This window comes from Dermacentor silvarum, chromosome 6, assembly GCF_013339745.2.
Source record: "Dermacentor silvarum isolate Dsil-2018 chromosome 6, BIME_Dsil_1.4, whole genome shotgun sequence".
Classification (NCBI taxonomy): Eukaryota; Metazoa; Arthropoda; class Arachnida; order Ixodida; family Ixodidae; genus Dermacentor; species Dermacentor silvarum.
In genome coordinates this window covers 18,965,713-18,983,448 of record NC_051159.1, presented here as the reverse complement: position 1 = coordinate 18,983,448, position 17,736 = coordinate 18,965,713, and the positions used below count along the sequence as shown (strand labels likewise).

At 47.6% G+C, this 17,736-nt stretch overlaps 1 protein-coding gene across 1 annotated transcript in view; it reads right to left on the bottom strand.

Moving 5' to 3' along the window:
- Window positions 1-17,736, bottom strand: part of LOC119456565 (NGFI-A-binding protein homolog) — a 624,616-nt gene that overhangs the window by 297,187 nt on the left and 309,693 nt on the right. The window contains exon 5 of the mRNA XM_037718396.2: window positions 16,957-17,173. Within this exon, the coding sequence (XP_037574324.2) occupies window positions 16,957-17,173 (217 nt within the window). The remainder of the gene's footprint in view (window positions 1-16,956; window positions 17,174-17,736) is intronic.

The following is a 17,736-nucleotide window of genomic DNA, read 5'->3' as shown; positions in this document are numbered from 1 at the left end:
AGAGGCGACGTTTAGCTGCGGCACCCAGTGCTCATTTATATCAGAGGCTCCGGCAACAGTCACCAACGCCGCACGCATTTTGAGCGAACGCGGGCAAAACGCCGACGGCGTCGACAACAGTTCTGCGTGTTGCCGGTGCTGCTGCATGTCCAAGTTTATACAGCTGATAAAGCTGCTATCATTACTCCGTATAGCTCTCTTCAAATTTGCTATCGCAATTGATGCTTCGCCTTTCAGGTGAAACTGCGACAACTTTTTTATTTACAAAGTTCACGTACAGTACGAGGCGCCATGGTTCAAGAACCGCAGGTCGGACTCTCTGGGAGAGTGACCAAATAAAATAAAGAGCAGAGTGTATTAGCTGTAAAACGTTCGCAAATGTGAAAATACAAAAGCGAATGCCGTATGATAGCAACTTGAAATAACAGATCAAAAAAGAGAATGATTCTTCCTGTGTTCTTATTGCTCCTTCTTTTAGGTGCAGTGTTTTAGTGATCTCTAATTTATTATTCGGGGAATGAAAGATTGTACTGCTAGATTTAGAAGCATTTATAAATAATCTATTTTGCACGCACCAGTACTGGAGCGATATCAGGTCTTTTCTTAAGGGCGATGTGAGTGCTGTGATGCAAGAACATTGAGAAGGAAATGTAGCGTCGTCCGCATCAACAACACATGAAGAATACAATAGGCAAGATGGCCGGTCATTAACGTAAAATATAAATAATAAAGGACCTAGTATTGAACCTTGCGGCACCCATTTGTTGAGAACTGCAGGATATTAACTTATTAACCGATACAACTTTGTACTTGTGAAATAAGATGTTTTTTTAGTAGCGTGAGACTTCGACCTCTTAAATCATATCACCCAAGCTTGCAAAATACAATGCAATGTAGGTGTTATTTGTTAAATATTTTTACGCAATGTGAAAGTGTCACATCTGGTTGTTTTTTATTTACTTTATCCATAAACGGAAGTACAGATATTGGTCTGTAATTACCTACGTTATTTGAATCACCTCTTTATAATACAGGAATAACCTTCACGGTTTCGAAACAATCTTCAAAAAAGTGTGCAAATCTAGCGACTGCAGGTAGTGAGTTTTTCAATTATGCTATCGATTTTTTTAACTTGTTGAAAATAGCAAACTTTCAGGGAAAAAAATATCAAGTTTACAACTCTGTCACTCAGCAATAAAAAATTCTGTCGCAATTGTATAAATTCAATATAATACTACATCCAAAGCAGCCACAGTGATATATCATACATTATATGCCTCTCATGTACACCGCTAATATCTAATTAGGTATTTTTGCAGAACCCTCGCAAACATTGTAACAAATTCACCCATTATAAAAATTAATATATCAAATTTGTGCGCTGTGGATCTTCTAACGGATGCATTTTACGTACCTGCGTCAAGTATTTTCGGTCAAGAGTTGCGGATTTTTAAACTTCGTGCATCTTTTTTTTTATGGTTTTCAATTTTCCTTAATTTTTTGGAGCAGATTCAGGCCTTAAATCAAAATACCGGTACTGATGTTTGAACACTGCGAATAACACAAGAACACGAAGAAACAAATACCACAGACAAGCGCTTGTCACACACAGCTCTTGTCTGTGCTATTTTTTTCTTCGTGTCCTTGTTTTATTCGCGCTGTTTAAACCTCAGTTCCAAATATGAACCAACTACCCTCCTCAAGACCTTACTCGAAAATCCGCTTCTAACCGACACTAGAATTCACCGTTCTCTACAAATTACAACAAATTTCAGAAAATCGGTCAAGCCTGAGCAACGCATTTCTGCGTTTTGCATGTAATTCAAAAGGCGGCATCGGAGTTGAGCCCGAGCTAAGGCTTCATATTGACATTTAACAAGAGACGCCGAATGCGTCTTACGGTCACCGGAGACTTCCTCCTCCCTCGCTACCTAATGTGGAAGATAATTCTGGATTGCACCTGCAGCAAACCGAGTATTCATCGCGGCGGCAGTCGATCTCCATGCTGCGTGTGTCTGGAGAAGGGCGACGCGGCTAGCCCAGCAGGGCAAGGGAGACGACGCGGACCAAGAAGCGGCGAACGTGGTTCGTCTCGCCGCTGCAAGAGCGCGCCTAATCTCGAGCCGTGAATTATGCGGCGTCATTGTTATTCTGGCAACGCGACGCGCGACTAACGCCCGGATAGCCCTGTCGTTGAAACACGGCGGGCGTCGATAAACCGAGCGCGTGCGAGAGGGCGACGTGGGAAAGAGAAACATGGAGGCAAGCAAGAAAGCACAAACAAACGCGGGACATGAACTGCTCGTGACGCCTTTATTGCGTTCGCCTGGTAAGCTGCTGCATTTGTTTCTCGTTCGAAGAATGTCTAAGGGCCAACAAATCCGGACTAGATCCAAAACAGACGCACGAAATAGTTTCAAACAAGTAGCGACGATACCAAGCTGCAACGGCAATACGCGCTGCATGAAATGTCACAAAGGGGCAGCGAGGACACGCCAGCTGTTGTGCAGTCTCTAAGAGACGCGGCTCTTCAAGCGCGGCACACGTCGATCTGCTGGTCCAAGCAGAGGCATTAACTCACGTAACGTCACAGGTACATTTCCAAGGCGTTTCGCTTTTGTTCCTGGCTAAAGAAGTGAGTTAATGCGTTTTTGCGACACTCACATACACACTCACAAAAAGCGGCAGCACTAATATTAATTTCCATTGACATTTCTGGTGCTACAATTCTTTCCAGAGCGGTACTGTTTAGACGCCACATACTTCCGCGAGATTGGCCATAGGCGGAAACTGTGCAACTAAGCATCAGACGAAAAACCAAACACATCCCGACCACGGCCCGTGTTGCCGTTGTAAGGCAAGGCTTCCTGACTTTCGATTAAAATCTTTATCACCCACTGCTGATGACTGGCCGATCCGCGGGATACCGTAAGCGGCGCGCCGTGCTTGAAAAAAAAAATAAAAAAAATACACCGCATATCCACGGGGTGAATGATGATGTGTGGGCGAAGCTCCGGAGGGAATCATCGGTAAACCGTGAATCTTCCGTGTAATTCGCCCAGTCTCGCCGCACTAAATCGAACGATTGACTTCCACCAATGACACGCGCCATATGTGACGTCATTCCTATTTTATAACAGCGCCCTTCATTATAATTGCACCATCTCCCGCTTAAGGGGACGCTAGCACAAACGCGTTAGAAACGTGCAGTACTCTCTAGTAAGGGGGAGAGGCCACAGCGTCTTACGCAGCCGTTTACACATGCCGGAACGTGCACCGCGTTTGCCGACGCCATCACATGACTGCTGCGAGAGTATAACCCCCGTATTCATAAACGCTCCTCGACTTGAACTTGACTTGCCACCGCCTTCAACGCGTTTCGAACGCGCTGCCCAAGGCGGTGGCAACTCAAGTTCAAGTCGAGGAGCGTTTATGAATACGGGGGTAAGGCGGAGAGGCCACAGCGTCTTACACCAGTTTCTTACACGGGCCGTAACGCGTTAGCACAAACGCGTTAGAAATGCGCAGTCTTTCGTTAATGTTGGGTATTTATTGTCATCGTGGTGCGTGTGTCCATGTGCGCTTCGTGGCGTAGTGGCTAGCGCCGCGCGTTCGGAAGCGAGGGGTCCCTGGTTAGATTCCGCGCTACGGACACAACTTTCGGAATTTTTTGTAGCGTTAGCTACACTGGCCTAGCCAAGCCCGTTTCGCGCGGCACATCAAGAGCCGTGCTGCGCATGCGCAAGGATCAGTGATGTCACACGGCTTGCGCACCGGAGCCACCGGAGCCGGCACCTCTCGCGCACTCCGCCGCCGCCGGTCTGCGCATTCCAGAGGAGTGACGTCGTAGCCGTGGTAGACGCACTGGCGCCGGCGCGCGCTCGCTGTGCAGTCGCCGTCTGACACTGCGCTAGAGCCGCTGCGCTTCTGACTGCCGTTTGCCAGTGTGGTATAGCCATGGAGAAGGAGAGCGCAAATGCTGCTCAACAGCGCAGAAGAACGGAGAAGCTTGACTCATCGGATCCCGAAGTAGTTGCCTGGCAATTAGCGGTTGAGCGTAGGAGGAATGAATACATGTGCCACATAATACGTATACCGCGTGTGTGTCATTGGAGCAGCAGTAAGCATGACAATCAAGCTAATCCTTGACAATCTAGACAACCAGGAAAGCTAAGAATAATCAGCTGAACCTTTGCTAACGCTACGTATATCCTGGCATAGCCGAGCTAAGCCACTGCAACTTTTTTTAAAGCAGACGTGGCTACCTACTACTACGACGACTACTACTACTACTACTACTACATACTACAGAGGAGGGACAAACCCACACCCTAAGGAGCTTCGCCCCTAAAAGCCCTTCCCCTGCGGTGGAGAGGGATGACCAGCGAAGCTGTATTATGGTGGGAATTATGTATTTCCAATTATGACTGTTAAGATATGATGGTGTAATTGGTTATTTGAACTATTAAAGAATGATGAATATATATGATCCGGTGGTTTTCATTTATTTCGTGACCACAGGGACCATGGCTTTATGGTCGTTACGGTACACCGCCATAGGGTGTACGGCAAAGGTTGGCATGTTTTATTGCGATAGCAATTATATGGACACTCAAAAGCAGATTTGTGCCGTCGGCGTCACCGTCGCCGTGAGGTTCCGTATGACGTCAATGGAGATAAAATCGTCGCCACGCGCCGAACGCTGTATGTGCGAGTGAAAGGGCGCGGGGGACGCGCGCTTTCACGGGGAGTGAACGCACGCCGGAGAACAAACGCGCGTTCTGCGCTGTGCTCCCTTAAGGGCTGCAGAAGTAGGCGTATCTTTCCTCCTCTACAATCACCATATATGTAGAGCAAACGTGCCTTCTTCCGACGCGCGAAAGGCCGTGGGGGGAGAGGGGGAAGGGGGAGGGAAGGGAGGCGACATTTAGCTGCGGCACCAAGTGCCTATTAATATCACAATCTCCGGCAACAGTCACCAACGCTGCACGCATTTTGAGCGAACGCGGGCAAAACGCCGACGGCGTCGACAACAGTTCTGCGTGTTGCCGGTGCTGCTGCATGTCCAAGTTTATACAGCTGATAAAGCTATCATTACTCCGTATGGCTCTCTTCAAATTTGCTATCGCAATTGATGCTTCGCCTTTCAGGTGAAACTGCGACAACTTTTTTCATAAACACGTCACCAACGCCGCACACGTTCGGTGCGAACGCGGGAAAAACGCCACCGCCGCCGTCGACAACAGTTGTGCGCGTTGTTTGTGTGACCGCACACAACCGCTGTCAAACGCTGGCTACGTGACGAACGGCTAAACGCCGTTGTCGACACTGTTAGGGGAGAGGGGGGCGGGAGCCCAGAGAGAGAGAGTCGGTGGCAGAGGCCGGCAGGGCTAAAGTCCCTATAGAAGAAAAGTACCGCCATCCTTTGATAAACGCCGCTTCTCTCTGTCCTGTATCTCCGATTGGACGATGATAGCGCGCGCTTTTCAGTTCTTTACATTTTCTTTTTTTCCGCCTCAGATACATGTTGAAAGTCCTCTGCGCAGCCGCAGTCGCCGGCGGCAGCGGCGGCGCGCGCCCGGCCTGAAAGCTTCAACGTGGACTTTCTAGGTGCGCCACCGTCGATTTGGCTTTCGCAAGCAAAAAGTAAAGAAAAAAGTAAGCGCTTTAGGAGAGGAGGCGGCGGAGGAAAGTGTAGATGGCGGTACTTTCCTTATATAGGGACTTTAGGCAGGGCTACGCGCATGCGCCGCAGTGGGAGAGCGGGCAAGCTCACGATGATGATAAGTGGTTCTTGAGGGAAAGGGAAAGGTTGGCGCTATCTTCTGCAGCCCTTGAGGGAGCACGGCTCAGCGCCAACAAGCTCACGACCAGTCTAGAGTGCCTCGATGCCCTCCTCGCCCACCACTCCCCTTCCATTGGGAAGTCGCGTTTGCTCTCCGCCGTGCGTTCACTCCCTATGAAAGCGCGCGTCCCTTGCCCTCACGCGCTTTCACTCGCAGATACAGCGCACGGCCAATGAGAGTTCTTTCTATTGCCGGACGCGACGATCGAAAGGCGAGCCCTTAACATCTTCGCTATAAAAATACTTCTATGAAAAAAGCCGGCAAATCCCACGCCCTGTGGGAATCGATGTTATGCGAAGCAATGTCCGAGGAGCCTACCAAGTTAACGAAACGACCATGAGAGCACCAAGACGTAGGCGGCTCTTTCATGACCTAAATGACACGCATGCCATGACATTCATCCTCAAGAGTCCCTTTAGCTACACCTAAGAGACCTTTAAGCTATATTTATGTCCACTGTAGGACGAAGGCCTCTCCCTGTGATCTCCAATTACCCCTGTCTTGCCCTAGCTGATTCCAACTCGCGCCTGAAAATATCCTAACTTCATCACCCCACCTAGTTTTCTGCTGTCCTGGACTGCGCTTCCCTTCTCTTTGTACCCATTCTGTAACTCTAATGGCCCACCGGTTATCCATCCTACGCATTAAATGGCCTGCCCAGCTCCATTTCTTCCACTTAATGTCAACTAGAATATCGTCTATCCCCGTTTGTTCTCTGATCCACACCGCTCTCTTCCTGTCTCTTAACGTTACTCCAAAGATTTTTCGTTCTATCGCCCTTTGTGCGGTCCTCAACTTGTACTCCAGCTTCTTTGTTAACCTCCAAGTTTCTGCCCTATATGTTATCACCGGTATAATGCAATGATTGTACACTTTTCTTTTGAACGACAGTGGTAAGCTCCCAGTGAGGATTTTGCAATGCCTGCCGTATGCAGTCCAACCCAATTTTATTCTTTTGTAAATTTCTTTCTCATGATCAGGGTCCCCTGCGAGTAATTGACCTAGATAAACGTACTCCTTTACAGACTCTAGAGGCTGACTGGCGATCCTGAATTCTTGTTCCTTTGCCAGGCTATTGAACATTATCTTTGTCTTCTGCATATTCATCTTCAACCCAATTCTTAAACTTTCTCGATTAAGGTCCTCAATCATTTGTTCTAGTTCGTCTCCATTGTTGCTGAATAGGACAATGTCATCTGCAAACCGAAGGTTGCTGAGATAATCGCCGTCGATCGTCACTCCTAAGTCTTCCCAGTCTAAGAGCTTGAATACTACTTCTAAGCATGCAGTGAATAGCATTGAAGAGATTGTGTCTCCTTGCCTAACCCCTTTCTTGATAGGTAACTTTCTAATTTTCTTGTGGAGAACCAAGGTAGCTGTGGAATCCTTGTAGATTCACGTATGCCTCCTGTACTCCTTGATTACGCAATGCCTCTATGACTGCTTGTATGTCTACTGAATCAAATGCCTTTTCATAATCTATGAAAGCCATATAGAGAGGTTGATTGTACTCCGCAGATTTCTCGATTACCTGATTGATGACATGGATATGATCCATCGTAGAATATCCCTTGCTGAAGCCAGCCTGTTCTCTTGCTTGGCTGAAGTCAAGTGTTGCCCTGATTTTATTGGAAATTACCTTCGTGAATATTTTATATAATACTGAAAGCAAGCTGATGGGTCTGCAATTGTTTAATTCTTTAACGTCTCCATTCTTATGGATAAGTATAATGTTGGCGTTCTTCCAGCTCTCTGGTACACTTGAAGTTGTGAGGCATTGCGTATAAAGGGCCACAAGCTTTTCCAGCATGATATCTCCTCCATCTTTGATTAAATCTACTGTTATTCCATCTTCTCCAGCCGCTTTTCCCCTGATCATGTCTTTCAAGGCTTTATCGCTAGTTATAGAAGCAGCTTCTGTATCCGGTTCATCACTATTTCGAGTGAAATTAGCTTGGCTGTTTTGGTAACTGTACAGGTCTGTATAGAATTCTTCCGCTGCTTTTACTATGTCATCTAAATTGCTGATGATATTACCATGCTTATCTTTCAGGGCATACATCTAGCCTTGACCTATGCCAAGCTTTCTGCTTACTGATTTCATGCTGCGCCCATATTTTACGGCTTCTTCAATCTTTCCCACGTTATAATTTCGAATATCCCTTACTTTCTTCTTGTTGATCAGTTTTGACAGTTCAGCGAATTCTATCTGATCTCTTGAGTTGGACACATTGATGCTTTGTCGTTCCTTTATTAGGTCCTTTGTTTCTTCGGAAAGCTGCCCTACTGGTTGCCTTGGTGCCTTACCTCCCACTTCAATTGCTGCTTCTGAGATCAACCTAGTTACGGTTTCATTCATTACCTCTATGTTACCGTCATCTTCCTGTTCTAAGGCTGCATATTTGTTTGTGAGCACCAGCCTGAATTGGTCTGCTTTCACCCTTACTGCGTCTAGGTTCGCCTGTTTCCACTAATTTCACACTTTCTCTCTTCAAATTGAGAGAAATCCTACACCTCACTAACCTATGGTCACTGCACTTTACCTTACCTAACACTTCTACATTCTGCACTATGCTTGGATCGGCAGAGAGTATGAAATCTATTTCATTCCTTATTTCTCCATTAGGGCTTTTCCAGGTACACTTCCTGTTGCTGCGCTTCCTGAAGAAGGTATTCATTATTCGGAGCCTATTCCTTTCCGCGAATTCTACCAACATCTCTCCTCTTGTATGCCTAGAATCGATGCCGTAGTTGCCAATTGCTTGCTCGCCAACCTGCCTTTTGCCTACTTTTGCATTGAAGTCGCCCATGATTACAGTATACTGAGTTTCCACCTTTCTCATTGCTAATTCAACATCTTCATAAAACTGTTCAATTTCATCATCATCGTGACTGGAGGTTGGGGCGTAGGCTTGTACTACCTTCATTCTATAGCTTCTATTCAGCTTTATTACCATGACTGCTACCCTCTCTATAATGCTGTAGAATTCATCAATGTTGCCCGCTATGTCCTTATGGACTAGAAATACTACTCCGAATTCTCTCTTATCTGGCAGACCTCTGTAGCAGAGGACGTGGCCGTTAGTCAGCACTGTGTAAGCCTCACCAGTTCTTATAACCTCACTAAGGCCGATAATAGCCCAGGCAATGCCTGATAATTCCTCAAATAGTCTTGCTAAGCTAGCCTCACTCGAGAGGGTGCGCGTGTTGAACGTTGCCAGGTTCAGTTTCCATTGGCGGCCTGTCCGGACCCAGAGATTCTTAGCACCCTCTGTCACGTCGCAGGTCTGACTGCCGCCTTGGTCAGGTGCTCCGCAGCCACTGGGAACTGAGAGCCATTGGTTAATAGTCGGAGTCATGAGGGTAGTGGCCGAATACTGCACCAGGGAGGCCAATTCCTGTTCTGGTGAGGAAGTGACTTTGATGAAGCTTAGTGGGCCTGCCTAGTTTGGTTGCACCTGAGCTAGTCTAGCCCCACTAGCTCTCGGCAATATATATATATATATATATATATATATATTGACGAGAGCTAGTGGGGCTATACTATGCCGGTGTCAGGCACCACTCCATACCTGAAAATGTAGTGGACTGGAGCAGGATTCGAACTTACGACCTTCAGATTTGAAGCCGGGTGTTCTACCTCTGCTCCACGCCACCACCTATTATGCCACCTATTATTTATGTTTGTCATATATTATTATCATAGAGTGCCAATTTTGGTACATACCAAGTTAACGAAACGGCCATGACAGCACAAAGTCGGAGGCGGCTAGATAGATAGATAGATAGATAGATAGATAGATAGATAGATAGATACTGTCAGAGTAGCAAATGTGCGCCTAGAAATGCTCCGCATGTAAAACGCTTTACCTTGCACTCGGCCGCGCAACGCTTGAAACAGCGAAGCTGGGCGATCGTAGCCCCGCATTTTCCGGAAGTGCGGGCGAACTTTTCATCTTATTACTCTTGAAGATGATAATTTCTTTTCGGGTGTCTCGGACTTACGGCCGTCACTGCGCGTTGCATAGCGCAGCTTGCAACACCGACAGCGCGTTCTAATGCCGACACCGCGTTCCAGGAGACGCACTCCGTGACTGCGCGCAAAGCCTCTTCACTTCGCAAAGCACGAGCGTACGAACGCGCCAGCTGTGGACGAAGACGACGACGCTCAAACGCAATCATATGGTTCGCATAAATGCATGCTCTGCAAGCGTGGCTGTACAGTCTAGTGGTTAGGACGCTCGCCTTGGGGGTTCGAATCCCGCCTCAGCAAGTAAGTTAATTTTATTTTCTTTCTTGGTAGTTTCTTGATACGCACCACAAATTACGGCTGGCTTAAACAGCTTCGCTGTTGAAGAATGCTTGATGCCTCTACCATAGGAATCGGTAGAACACGAAAGTGAAACGTGTCTTCACCGAAGCTGTTGCATGTTTATTGTACGCGAAGAATTAAGGTGCAAGTAACCATCAGCGGCACCCTACCACTGCACAGGGATCCTCGACAATTGCCACACAAGCGAAAGTTGTCAAACGACTCGCGACCGTGAAACGTCCGCCGGAGACGCCGCAGCACTGCGCATACCCGCCATAAACCACGGGCATTCGCAAACCGTACAAGCGAAACCGAACAGGCTGTTAGGAAATCGCTTCGTGAACTCTCACGCTTGGCTGCAGCGAAATGCGCACGATTTGCTTGGCGAGCGGCGTCCTGCAGCCGAGTCGCTTCGTTGAAGGTACGAGCATTTTGGTCCGTAGTGTCTTGGGCAGCCAGTTGAGTTGCGACGCGCTCAGCTTCCGGAATGCGAGTGGCAGAGTTCGCAGCGTGCGCCGCGAACTCGCGAAGACGTTCTGCTTCACGTAGGCGTGTCTCTCGCCGGACCAAAGCGAGATTCGCCCGTCCACGTCGTTGCCTTTCTGCGCCGCTTAACGCCGGAGTTTTATTACTTGGTGCCTCCGCAAGCGAAGCAATAGGCTTATAAGGGCAACATCTTTCAAAATGTGTAGAAATACGTGCTTTGGCCAGAATTCGAAGAGCTCTGATTTATACCATATCGATCCGCTTATTGAATTCAAATTTCCATCGTCATTAGACAGAAATATGGAAACTCTTATTCATCGATTAAGGCTAGACACTGTCTACACAAAACATTTCTTACATAGAATTGGCCGTGCGGAATCCCTGAACCCAAGGCATTCAAGGAGGCAAGCGGAGCCTATACCGACAGTTGCGTAGATAACTTCACATTCTAATAAAACATGTTAAATCCTTTCCCTAACCCCAAGCACGCACATGCTTCTGCTTCCTTGATGTACCTCGCTTTATAACTACGCTTTCTAAGGCATCTTGATCCCACTTCGAAAAGTAAAGAACTTCCCTTTGAGTTATCATAAATTGTTCCTTTACTGATTTCGTTTTAGATGCGAAGCAGCTTATGGTCGGGGCTACGTCACTCCCTCCCTCCCTCCGCCGTACGGCGTCCACACCCCTACTGCGCATCCTCCTCCCCCTCCTCTCCTCTCGGCATTCCTCCTCTCCTCTCCGACGCTCCTCTCCTCTCCGGATTGCGCAACGAATGGCAACACCTGCGGCTCTGCGCGCGATAATGCGAAGCAGCTTAGGTTAGAGGCGCGACGGTAGGCGCTGCATACTCCACTGGGGTGCGCCACTGTAGCTCGCGGTATAATGACGCGCGCGTGCGCTCCGCTACTGTCATTCTCCTCCCGCAACGCACTATAAATATAACGGTAGCTACGTACCTCAACCTAACGGAAACGACGAACTGAAAACTAATGGGAACTTGAGTCGACCCCATGGCTGCTTCGCATACTACTCAGGGTTCCCCTACGGGAAGATGGTGTAATTTTTTAGCTCTTAGGTATTTACTCACCGGCAGTTTCCTTTCCATTGCTGCCACCCACGACAACGTCTCAGCCTCTTTGCGTTGAACGTTCTTTGTTGCCATGTTGGTTACATACCGGTCACATACTCTCTGGTTCTTTTCCTCCATTGTGAATATTATATCTGTACAAATAGCTCAACAATCTCGGGACCCATTTACTTTCTTTCATATTTTTGAGTCATTCTTCGAAATAAATTTTACTCTGAGCTTCCCTCAGTTCAAAACTTGTCCAGCCCATACAGCCCTGAACAGCTTCATTAGTAGTCGTCCGGTGAGCGCCCATTGCAAGGCTTCCCAGTGACCTTTGGTGGCACTAGAGTCCTGACTTTATCTCTTGACTTCAAGCAAACAACCGCATTTCCAAATCTAAGTCCTGGAACCATTTCACCTTTCCACATATACTGTAATACCTCGTACCTATTATACTCCCATAGCGCTCTGTGTTTCTTTATGGCCGCGTTTCTCTTCCCCTTTCGTATTATTGTTTTTTTTTCTGCATTTCCGTATATGTATTGCCTTCGTTGATCCATATACCTAGGTATTTGTATTGTTTTACCCCAAGTATTTCCTGGCCCTATATTGACACTTTCTGTACATTGGTTTCATTGAATACCATACAACCTGAATTTGTAACCGTAAATTTAAACCCTGAATTCTAACCTTCCTGTCCACAGATATTAGCCACACGTTGCATATCACTTTGCCTGCTAGCAAGCAACACAATGTCGACTGCATAAAACTAACCTGGGAGCTGATGCTCTACTATCGTGCCCGCCCGGTTGTCCGGTTGTATGATAGATTAAACTCGACATTGACTTCTCCTAGCGCCATTTCCGTCCTTTTCACGGGCATCCCAAACAGCAGTGGTGATAAAGGGAATCCTTGTCCTTTGTAGTTATCAACTTTTTCGTCACTTCTGATCCCTTCCGATTCAACGCACACGGTATTTTCCAGGTAAAGCTCCATCAAAAGCTGTAGGCTTTCAGCAATATCCCACAAAATGTTGTGGCCGACGGTGTCGCACGCTCTGGTAATGTCTAACAAAGCGGCCTCCTTTCTTCTCTGGATACATTGAGTAATACCAGACAAGTCCAGACGTCTAGCGATACTGAAGCCATCATGAAAATCTGCCAATATGCCATTATTTTCGGCCCGTGGTTTCAGTTTTAACTTTACTGGCCGTATTGTTAATCTGTATATTACCGACGTAATGGTCAACGGTCTATATGAGTGAATTTTATCTTTTTCTCCCTTACTTTTAAATATTAAGTTCGTGCCACCAACTGTATGGTATTCGCCTATCTTGTAAGCATACTCCTATACTGTTTTCAACTGAGCTTGCTTACTTTTTGGTCCTAGCTCATCAATCAGCTTAACGGGAACCTCGTCTAACTCTGCGGCTCTGCGCTTCGGAATTTCTTCTTCGGCTTTTTTCCAGTTGAAATTTCTCATTACTATAACTCCTTTTCTGTCTGGTTCTCATTCAAGCTCTTTTTGATTGATTGTGAAATGATTCAACTCAAATTTTTCGAATGTAATTTAATGCTACGACCCCTTCCAGTTTGTTTTTATCTTCGTCTTATATATGTTGTATTGTTCCAAGCTTGGCTGCCTAATAAATTAAAGTGGTTCCAAAGTATTGTAGGTGCGGCCTTCTTTTGCTCACGGATTTCTTACAACCAAAGTTCACTTTTACTTTTTCCTTGTACCAGTATATGAACCATAGATTTTTTCGACAGGTATATTTATCATTTTCCATCCGGTGGCAACTACACATTGTTGCCTGCCTATGCTCTCGTGATGCTTCATCGATCGCTTCCCTGTTGCACCACCTTTACGGTTTCCTTCTTCCTTTCCAACAAACGTCTTTCCTTATTTCTCTAGTTACTACGCTTAGAAGCTCACTATATTTCCTCTCTTTCCGTTTCCCTTTGCCAAGTTCTTAGTTGACTCTTGTCACTATATTAGTTATTTTATAGCGTCCAAGTTTCAACTTCATTCCTCGCTCTATTTTCTAACTACATATCCTTTTTCAAGATGATGCACTTATGGTCATTCCCTCCTGCTGCTATATCATACCTTGTCAATGACGATTTCTCTCTGTTTATCATAAATTCCTTCTGTTTTCAGACAGTAATGAATCGTCGATTGGCTATTTCCGACTTCCCATATGATCTGGTCCCCTCATTTAAATCCCGTATTCATGACGAGGTTACATTGCTCGCTGACATCTAGCCTTATTTCCCTTTGTTGTCGGTATGACCATCTAGGCCCTGTACGTGGGCATTCATGTCACCTAACAGGACAATTTCGGCATTATTCCTGAAACCCTTAATATCAGCATTTAGGTATTCCGCTTAGGCAATCTGCTGTGCCCTCTCGCACACTCCAAGCGGCCGGGATTTGAAAGATGGGCTAATTCGTTTTATTGCGATAGCAATTATATGGACACTCCAAAGCAGATTTCTGCCGTCGGCGTCGCCGTCGCCGTCGTCGTCGCCGTGAGGTTCCGTATGACGTCAATGGAGATGAAATCGTCGCCGCGCGCCGAACGCTGTATGTGCGAGTGAAAGGGCGCGAGGGACGCGCGCTTTCACGGGGAGTGAACGCACGGCGGAGAACAAACGCGCATTCTGTGCCGTGCTCCCTTAAGGGCTGCAGAAGTAGGCGTCTCTTTCCTCCTTTACAATCACCATATATGTAGAGCAAACGCGCCTTCTTCTGACGCACGAAAGGCCGGAGGGGGGGGGGGGGGGGCAGGGAAGGGAGGCGACGTTTAGCTGCGGCACGAAGTGCCTATTTATATCAGAGGCTCCGGCAACAGTCACCGACGCCGCACGCATTTATGCGAACGCGGGCAAAACGCCGACGGCGTCGACAACAGTGCTGTGTGTTGCCGGTGCTGCTGCATGTCCAAGTTTGTACAGCGGATAAAACTACTATCCTTACTTCGTATAGCTCTCTACTAAGTTGCTATCGCAATTGATGCTTCGCCTTTCGGGTGAAACTGCGACTTTTTTACCAATATGGATCCCAGAGCAACGTGACAGGAAACCCTTAAGAGACTAACGAGTAAGAAAAATAAGAGAGGCCCAGCGAGTGATTTTTTTTTTCTGAGTCACAGCAATATTATGCCATATGGCATTAGAGGGCCCCCCCCTGGTCTGTCGATTTCGAACTGACATGCACAGTGCATACAATGCGCGCTTATGATCATGTCTGCTAAGTATTACATCCCTACACCGCCACGGAAAAAGCTTAAAACCAAACGCCATTTGCCCTCGCCGGCGCCACGCTCCCAGCCGGAGAGTCAACGTCTATCGCACAAGTGCGCCTACGTACATGGCAGTGCTGTGACATGGCTAACATGTCATGGCTGACATGACACGTCACACTTGGAGAATTAAACACTAGTGTTTACTCTGTTGCTTCAGTAGACGAATTAAGGTTCACAGAACTAATAAAACGTACAAACCGACTGTCTTCGTATCGTAGCAAGAGAGATGTACTTTCCTTTCGTCTGCTTGTTCCCATGTCGTGCAGTCGAGTACGCAGAGAGCGAAACTATGTCATTTTTTATCGCGTTACGGCGCGCGATCCTGCTGTGTGATCTCACTCAGTGCAGCATACCGCTTGTAAGGTGTTCGCGTGCACAGTGCTACAAATGGTGCGCTGCGCGAAACGAGACAAACGCAACAGCACGAGACCGTCAGCGGAAGTGCGCCACGCAGCAAAAAAGACGAGAGAAAAAAATAACATCACCCGCCATTCCACTGATGTGAAGGTGGATTAGCAGGGAAGCAGCTTAGCATAAGACGTAGGGGTGACACAGAATTTAGATCAAATGTATGAGATAATAAACTTTATTGAGGAATAAACCAACGCGTTTCCGCGGCGTCATGAAACCAGCCGGGAAGCTCGGCTGTTTCTGCATCGGCTGCTGTCACCCCGTTCCTATAGTAGTATGGCTATAGTGAAGTCCACTATAGTAAGTTCTAAATTCATATACCGTGTACGTCGACATCCTCTTCTATAACGTCAACTTTGGTTGACATACTTTTTTTTTTCTTTTTTGTTACCAGCTTACAGCAAGAGAAAACATACGAAGGCGGAGTTTCACGGGTTTAGACAACTTACAAACGTTCTCTGCAGTTTCTAACATTATTATTTCATTTTTTAGCGACCATGTTTTATGAGCTTACCGCCTCGGGGAACAGGAATTGTTGACGCCGTATGATTCAGCCAAACGAGAACGGTGATTCGAGCTATCGTAAACCTGTGCCTAGTCTCAGCCTTGAAGAAGTGCGTTTAGACAATGCAAAAACGTTTTCATAGGTAGACAGATCGGCGCCTTTTCGATGAGTTCCCTGTTGGATTGTGTTTGCAGTGGTTAAAGGCCCTTCTGCAAAAGGTGAAAGGGTCACGAACAAGGAAGGTTGACGCAATCCAGGATGGTTTCGCATAACACTGCCGGCAGGTGCCAAACAAGCTCGCCGGCCTCCGCATTGATTGCAAGCAGTAGAGTGAGTGATATGTCAAGAAGCATCATAAATGTTTTCTCAATTGCGCCTTAGATAGCTTCTGCTGCTAGCTTGCAGGACGTTCCCCAGCCACCGCCTGGTTAACTGGGCACAAGAGCATGTTGTAAATAAAGAAGGTGCACCATTAGTGGTTCCTGCTGATGTAAGCTGCATTTTTCAGACATAGCAATAAGCAAGAAAACACTCGCGGTGGAAATTTTGGAAGCCTGCCACAGAAATACCAGGGGAGGTGCATAAGCGAAACATCATCCACACCTTCATACGGTTTAGAAGGTGCCTTTTTGGTATAATTCCCGCACAAAACCGAAAGTTTCTTATCAATATTTGTCCCGTTTTTTTTTTTCGCTCTAGTTTCCTGGTTCCCAGCACCCCTTTAATACGCCTACCTTGTGTACCCTGTACAGGCGATATTTCAAGTCCAATAAACCAGTTGGTAGTGGCGCTCGTCTTGTGTGCCTTTGTCAGTTTGCGACTATCCTATAGCACGGCAGAGAAGTGAATGTGCCAGAGCGAGTGGCAAAACGTCACGATGTCCTGCTCCCACATGACCACCTTCTCCGTCATGACACACGCATGTTTTTGGGAAAACCCGAACTGGTTCGTAGAACGCTATTGTGGCATATATTATTTACAAAGCTCCCAACTACAGAGTGGATGAGAGGCACTGACTGGTTCCGTTGGCGTTCCTGGAAAGGATGCGTCCCGCGCAGCCAGGCGGGGGGGGCGGCACGCCGGCTGACCCTTGAGGTGGCGGCGCGGGTCCCAGCGGGCCCTGCTGGCCAGCGTCGGCGGCGGCGGCGGCGGCGGACGCCGTCGACGGCGGGCAGTGGTTCAGGTACTCGCGCACCTGCTGCTCAGCCATCGACATGTCGCACAGGGCGCGCACCTGCGGGAGGAAGGCCTGCTTAGCGTCCGCTCTGTGCCATGGTAATAGTTTACGCATGTACTGAGCAGCTACTGTACCACCAACCTCGATGCAGGTCTCCGAACAAATACCTCTCAAGGTGCAAGTGTAGTGCAACTTAGAGCACTGCACGGGCCCGGGCCGTCCGAAGCGTTTGTCGGTGGGCTCGGGCTGGGCCCGGGCTTAAAGCCGCGGGCCCGGGCCGGGCTCGGGCTTGAGGCCTCAGGCCCGGGCCGGACTCGGGCTTGAAGCCATGGGCCCGGGCCAGACTCGGGCCCGCTCATTGAAGGGCCTAAGTAGGCCTTCGAGCACAAGCGACCGTTATGCATTGCATGGTTCAGTGCATTCTGTGCCAAGCTGAAGTGACATGTGCAAGATGACTGTCATCATCATCATCAGCCAATATTTATGTCCACTGCAGGACGAAGGCCTCTCCCTGCGATCTCCAATTAACCCTGTCTTACGCTAGCTGATTCCAACTTGCACCTGCAAATTTCCTAACTTCATCGCCCCACCTAGTTTTCTGCCGTCCTCGACTGCGCTTC